Below are 7,759 nucleotides of genomic sequence, written 5' to 3'. Positions count from 1 at the left end.
GTGCGGTGGCCGAATCTCAGCTCACTGCAAGCTCCGCCTCCCGGGTTCACGCCATTCTCCTGCCTCAGCCTCCCGAGTAGCTGGGACCACAGGCGCCCGCCACTTCGCCCGGCTAGTTTTTTGTATTTTTTAGTAGAGACGGGGTTTCACCGTGTTAGCCAGGATGGTCTCGATCTCCTGACCTCGTGATCCGCCCGTCTCGGCCTCCCAAAGTGCTGGGATTACAGGCTTGAGCCACCGCGCCCGGCCGATTTTTCTTTTGTTTCTACATGACCCCCTAATTTCCACCTCTTCCTTCTTTCTCTTTACTCCCGAGTCTCTACAGGGTACTTCCCTCTTTCGAGTTGCCCTTTTCTCCCCAAAGCAGTACCCTGAGACCACACCTCTGCCCTTTTAAGTCCCTTCTTTTTTATTTCAAAGTAGCTGCTTTTCTGACACCTCTACAGCTACCACTCTAATGCAAACTACTGTTACCTTTCCCAGGATTTCTTACCTTAGTTCCTCTGCCCCCTGCCTCCTCCCCCAATCCCTATATCCCATCTCATTTCATCTCCTGTCATTCTTTCCCTCCAGTTCCACTGATTTCCTTACTGTTCCTCAGATACCCAGCAAACTCTTGACTCAAACACCCATAGCTCATTCTCGCTGCAGGTCCTTGACACACTGTATCCTTGGCCTGGAGCGCTCTTCCCCCATTTAGCTACATGACTCACATTCTCACGACTTTGAGATCTCTACTCAATTGTCACCTCATCTTCCTATGATGGTGGAAATCCCTGCTTCTCCTCAATCCTGCCCTGTGTCCCTTTTTCCCTGACTTATGGTTCTCCATAATACTTATCACCACCTGGCTCAGTTCATTTTTACCTGTTGACTTATTATCAGTCTTCTCTACTAGAATACAGTATGAGGGAGGAGAACTGGTCTTTGTTCAATATTATATTCCCAGTTTTTAGAACTATACTCCATCCATAATAAACACTTAAGGAAGATTTATTGAATGAATAAATTTATTGAATGAATCTGTTGATACCTATTATGTGCCAGGCACTTTTCTGAGTACTGGGGATTCATAGATTAAAGGATAAAGCCTTTACCTTCACCAGCCTGGTCAGCGAAAATAATACCTTCTTAAATGGCAGACCATTTATTTTGTTGTCGTTGTTGTTTCAGAGCTGGGAGAAATTCTAGGTGTGATGGATTTCTGCGTGGTTCATATAAACTTCCTACTTGGTCTTTCACTTTGCATCTCATTTCTCAGCATCTGATGCAGACATTTTTAGGCAAAATTAGACTTTTCTAGGAATGTTTGAAGAAAAATGACATTCATGTTTTTTACAAATATGTTCCTTGAGTGCCCACTATGGGCTTGGTACAATGGCAGGTCCTGAGGGATGTGCATGAATAAGACAGACACAGCCTCTCCTCCCCCACCCCCTTCACCATGACCATTATGTGGAGTGGAGACGGTTATATAGTAACTATGCATTCGCAAGATAATTATTTAACTGCGATGTGATAAATTAGAAGGGCAAGTTCAGGGTGCCATCTATGATGGTGAACACAGGCACTGACTTAGATCAGCCACTGGTACCCACCAGATCCCCTTTGCAGGCTGCTGTGCCCATCCCCTCTCTGCTATGAGTGTTCCTGATAGAGGCTTACACCTGAGACCTTCTCTGGAATGTTATTGCCCTTGTATGATCAAGGGAGCCTCCTTGTCCAGAGACATCCCCAAGTTTACACCACTGCCCTCACCCAGGGCAGCCAGTGACCTGCTGACAGAGCCCAAGGGGAAGGGGGTACAAAACCCCAGCCTCCTCACCCCAAAATGAGACAGTTCAGCAGAGTCCCTTTCATTTCTACCAACCCTGGGAATCAGGCCAAGGCTGGGCCACCTGAGATGGCTTCATTGCTCAGCTCCTGCCTCTTGCCTGTCCTGCTTCCCTCAGCCACTTACAGGTGTCTCCTAAAGAGCGCCCCCTCCAGAAATCATGTGCCCTGGAATCTTGTTTCAGGCCTTGCTTCTGAGACTTAAGACAGGGCCCAAGGAACTCTTCCTTGAGAACATGGCATTTATGCTTGCATTGGAAAAGTGAGAAAGACTGAAGAGGCCGAAGAGTGGGAAATGAAGCATAGGCAGATGGAAGAGCATGTGAGAAGGACCTGCAATGGGAAGAATTTGGGGCATTTGAAGAAGAAAGGCAAAGGACCATTTTACATTACAAAAACATTCTTTCGGACCAGAGACCCTCAAAAGGCCCAGAATCTCAATGTTTTTAAAGAAGGTTGGATCTAAGACATGTAGACAATCTGGCCTCAGCCAGCTGGGTCTGTGGCCATTTGCCATTGCTGATGTTTTCATCATCTAGGAACAGGTGAACTTGATAAAGGACCACCAGGAGGACACAATCTGTGAGACTTTTCCATGCCTATGAGATAGTGATATAAACTATTATAAGCAAATGACCCTGAGATGTGTTTTTTTCATATTTGTTTGTTTTATTTTCATATCTCCTCACTGTTAGGTAACTTAATTTGGATGGTCTTTCTCCTGGCATCATATGCCTCTATTATTTTTGCTAAACCTCTTTCTCCATTATCCTCCCAGAATCAGTTACTTTCCTTATTAATCTGGCGTAGAGAGAACTTGGCTTTTTAAACTGGTGTATATTTAAACTATTTATTACCATCATAGTAATAATTAATTTGAATACGAATTATCAATGGATGCTAAGGCTGGTAGATAAAAGTACAATGAGAAACAAGATATTTACATAGTCTGAAAGTATCTTTCCACAAATTAATAAATTACAAATGGAAAAACTAACTTTACAATAGAGAAAGTGGCAGACACTACTTAACCAAGTGATCCAAGTTAACATCGCCAATAATGAAGCAAACCAACATCATGTATCTCCTGATGAGGTAGACACAGAAGCACATAACATAACTTATGTAGTCTTCCTGCTAAAAATGTGTAACCTGGGTGTACAGTTGAGAAAACATCAGACAAACCTAAACAAAATGACGTTCTACAAAATAAGTGGCCTGTCCTCAAGTGTCTGCAAATTATTCTCAAATGGTTCAGAAAAGTGTAGGAAAGAAAGTAGATAGGTGGGGGGCAGGGAGTGGGTGGGAGAGAGAGAGAGAAAGAAGAGAGAGAAAGAAAAGTGATAAAGCAAATAGGGTAGAATGTCTATAGTTGGTGACTTTGAAAAAGGTATATGGGAATTATTTGTACTATTCTTGCATCTTTTCTATAAGTTTGAAGTTATATCAAAATAAAAAGTTACAAACAAGTAAAGGTTAAAAATGATTTATACCAATATACCTCTTTTTTACATGTTTTTTACTTTGTATTTTTTTATTTTTAATTTTGCAGGTTCAAAGTAGGTGTATATATTTGCGGGCTACATGAGATGTTTTGATACAGGCATGCAATGTGAAATAATCACAACATGGAGAATGGGTATCCATCCTCACAAGCTTTTATCCTTTGTGTTAGAAACAATCCAGTTACACTCTTTTAGTTATTTTTTAATGTTCAGTTAAGTGATTGTTGACTATAGTCACCCTGCTGTGCAATCAAAATTATACCTCATGTTTTAATGTTGTTCTCTTTAAAAATATAAATTTATAGCTTTTCACCTATGTCCTGGTGGAATTTTTTTAAAAGAGAGGGCAAGGGAACATTTTCCTTTTGATATAGAACTGTTTGGAGAGACAAAACATACAGAAAACAAGAGAGTACAAATATATAAATATACATATATGTATATTGACTTCTTGTTTCCTTAAAATAGAAATAATGCCGTGAAAATGACCAGTGCTTGAAAAAAATAAAAATTTTTAGGACTAAATCATGTGTCTGGAGCTGTGCTATATAAAGAGTGAGGATTTTCTGGAAAGATTTGCTGCAATTTGCTTTCCTATCCTACTTCTGCCTGTATCATTAGCTATGATCAGTAATTTTAAGCTTTTTTCCCCAAGGTAATCTTTTCTAAGCAAAAATCTCAACACATAGTGTATTAAACAGATCCAAGTGGGACTATCTCTGGTTTAAGAGAGTACAGGGTCCAGAACACCTTGCAAGGGCTGCCCTCCATCTTCCCCGCCTTGTGGTGAAATTTAAACATCACTTCCTAGGAGCCTTTAATACTCCTAAATGTTAACTTGACTGTTGTCTTCCTTTTAGTCATTAGAAGCAGAACTGAAGAAACTTCAAAACTCTATTCAAGAAAGCACACAGGCCTTTGATGAACACTTGAAAAGACTTTTTGAAAGGAGAGTGAAGGCAGAGTTGGTTACCAACCAGGTAAATAAAAGCTTTACTTATGTGACTTTTAAGGAGCTTGCAGGGGCCCTTCCATAGTTCTTAGGATGAAGATCAACATCCTTACCAGGTACGACGATCTTGTATGCTCTGGGCCCTGGGTCCCTCTCCAGTCTCATCTTGTGCACCTTCCCCTTTACCTGCCACACTTCCTCTTTCAGCATCTTGAACACACCCAATGCCCTCCCTCCTCATGCCTCTGCCAACTCTGCCAGTAATACTGTCTGCCAACACTTCTTTGCTTCCTGAACTACATTCATCCTTTGGATCCCAGCTCAAAAACCAGTTCCTCAGACTAGGTAATATCTTCCTATTATATACTGTATTTTTTCCTTTCTACCATTCATTGCTACTGAATTGTAATTTATGTGAGATTATTTTTAATGCTTTCAGGACTAGATGCTCCATGAGGGTAGAGCATCTTGTTCATCCCTGTATCTCCACCAAATAGCAAAGGGCTTTGTTCAAAGTGTATGTGGAATGAAAAAGTAATCCTCATGTCCCAAAAGATCAGGTGGAAAAAAAAAATCTGTCTTAATTATCTCCAGCAGTAGGAATAAAAATGAAGTACACAGTAACTAAAAGCAAGAAGATCAAAGAGTGATGCCCTTAAATTCTGAGGAAAAAATTATTTCTAGCTTTGGATTTATACCCGGCCAAACTATCCATTGAGTTTAAGAAGAGAATCATGATTTACTTAAATGTAAATGTAAACCCCCAAACTGTAAAAATCCTGGGAAACAAACTAGGCAATATCATTCTGGACATAGGAACTGGCAAAGATTTCATGATGAAGATACCAAAAGCAATCACAACAAAAGCAAAAATTGACAAATAGGATCTAATTAAACTAAAGAGTTTCTGCACAGCAAAAGAAACTATCCACAGAGTAAACAGACAGCCTACAGAATGGGAGAAAATATTTGCAAACTGTGCATCTGACAAAGGTCCAGCATCTACAAGGAACTTAAATTTACAAGAAAAAACAACCCCATTAAAAAGTGGGCAAAGGACATTAACAGACACTTTTCAAAAGAAGACATACATGTGGCCAACAAACATATGAAAAAAAGCTCAACATCAGTGATCATTAGATAAATGAAAATCAAAACCACAATGAAATACCAGATACCATCTCACACTAGTCAGAATGGCTACTACTAAAAAGTAAAAAAATTACAGATACTGGTGAGGTTGTGGAGAAAAGGGAATGCTTATTATACACTGTTGGTGGGAATGTAAATTAGCTCAACCATTGTGGAAAGCAGTATGGCAATTCCTTAAAGAGCTAAAAACAGAACTACCATTCAACCCAGCAATCCCATTACTGGGTATATACCCAAAGGAATATAAATTGTTCTATTATAAAGACACATGCACCCATATGTTCACTGCAGTACTGTTCACAATAGCAAAGACATGGAATCAACCTAAGTGCCCAGCAATGATAGACTGGATTGAGAAAATGTGGTACATTATACACCATGGAATACTATGCAGCCATCAAAAAGAATGAGATCATGTCCTTTGCAGGAACATGGATACAGATGGAGGCCATAATCCTTATTAAACCAACACAGGAACAGAAAACCAAATGCCATATGCTCTTACTTGTAAGTGGGAGCTAAATGATGAGAACACACGGGCACATAGAGGGGAACAACAGACACTGGGGTGTCTGGTTTCTTGAGGGTGGAGGGTAGGAGGAGGGAGAAGATCAGAAAAAATATCTATTGGGTACTAGGCTTAGTACCTGGTAACAAAATAGTCTGTACAACAAACCCCCATGACACAAGTTTACTTAGATAACAAACATGCATATGTACCCCTGAACCTAAAATAAAAGTTAAAAAAAAGAATAATGATATTTTGAGAAATGCCAGGTCTCCCAAATTTGCATGCACTCGTTTGATGAGAGGTTTTGAGAGGTGTCTGACCAAAGCAGGGGGCTTAATGAGAAAAGATAGTGCAACACTGGAGAGATGGGAAGGGAATCTTCAGGAGGATGACTATATCCCCAGGATCCCAACAGGAATGGTACACTGAAAGGGTTACATTTAAATTCCCTCAGCGAGGGGACTTTGTACAGAGGTATGAGCAGAGTTAAGGGAAACAGCAAAGAGTGGCAAACATGTTGTAATTAGAAACAATGGGAGGTCAGTACCATCTCTAGAGCTAAAGAGGCAGGGGAAAAGAGCTGTTCCCAGAACCCAGCAAGACCTGTAGCCTTGGGAAAGGGGCTGCTCTCGGGAGTTGTGGCCACACATAGAAGAATGTAATCACTGGCCTGGCAGGGAGGGGATGTATGGATATACTGGGAGTGAGGGGGAAGATTGGGAATGAATGCTCCAGCCTAACAGCAGCATTAGTCATAGCCAAAAGGTGGAAACAATCTAAATATCCAACAGCTGAGCGCAAATGAGTAAAATATGGTGTATCCATACAAGGGAGTATTATCCCACAATAAAAAGGAACGTGCTGATATATGGTACAACATGGACGAACCTTGAAAACATGCTAAGTCAAAGAAGCCAGACAACAAAGGCCACATATTGTATGATTCCATTTATGTGGAATCATATAGTTTCTAGAACAGGCAAATTTATAAAGACAGAAATTAGAAAGTTGTTGCTTTTGTGGGGAGGTGGAGGCCTCTAGGAGGTGACAGAGGGGCAGATGGGAAATGGCTGCTAAAGGATTTTCAGGGAATGATGAAATGTTCTAAAATTGATTATATTACACAACACTGCAAATATACTAAAATACACTGAATTGTACACTGTAAATGGTGAATTGTATGGTATGTAAATTACATCTCAACAAAGTTATTGTTTTTTTAAAGGTATGCTGAGATCCTCTCGCCATGTAAGATAATGAGGAAACTATCAGACTACTCAGTAATATCAAAATAATTCAGGAGCTAACTTAAAACATTTCACTTAAATTAGACAATTTAAGATTCAAAGACGATAATAGTTGCAATTAATTAAACCCATCATATTTGTTTAAATTTATGAATTTGTGATATTTTAAAAAGAGAAGTGCCAATCAGTCACTTTCAGAGGATGACAGCAAATTCATTATCTAAAAACTGATAAAGGGAAAGTATCAAGTATTTAGCCTGCCTTTCCCATATGAACTAAGTGTACCACTGGGAAACCAAATAGTAGATGATGAGAAGCATCTCTTTATAAAAGTATTTCCATTAATAAATGAAAAGGGAAACTAAATCCAGATTTTCACCATTTTGCATCTCTCAACGGATTAATGGACCCGGGCATTGACTACCTGCAGCTGCTGACATCACAGAAAGACAGACAATCAGATGATACATGTCTCCTGATCAAAGAACACAATACCACCTATAGTCTTTTTTTTTTTTTTTTTTTTTTTTTTTTTTTTTTTTTTTTTTTGGGGGTTTTC

General features: G+C 39.8%; 1 protein-coding gene across 1 annotated transcript in view; it reads left to right on the top strand.

Moving 5' to 3' along the window:
* CFAP43 (cilia and flagella associated protein 43) overlaps nucleotides 1-7,759 on the top strand; it is a 108,566-nt gene that overhangs the window by 80,323 nt on the left and 20,484 nt on the right. The window contains exon 28 of the mRNA XM_025396840.1: nucleotides 4,199-4,318. Coding sequence (XP_025252625.1) covers nucleotides 4,199-4,318 — 120 coding nt within the window. The remainder of the gene's footprint in view (nucleotides 1-4,198; nucleotides 4,319-7,759) is intronic.

The sequence above is a fragment of the Theropithecus gelada genome, chromosome 9 (assembly GCF_003255815.1).
Source record: "Theropithecus gelada isolate Dixy chromosome 9, Tgel_1.0, whole genome shotgun sequence".
NCBI lineage: Eukaryota > Metazoa > Chordata > Mammalia > Primates > Cercopithecidae > Theropithecus > Theropithecus gelada.
Note: the sequence above shows the minus strand (reverse complement) of the source record. Positions and strands in the feature narration are given on the sequence as shown.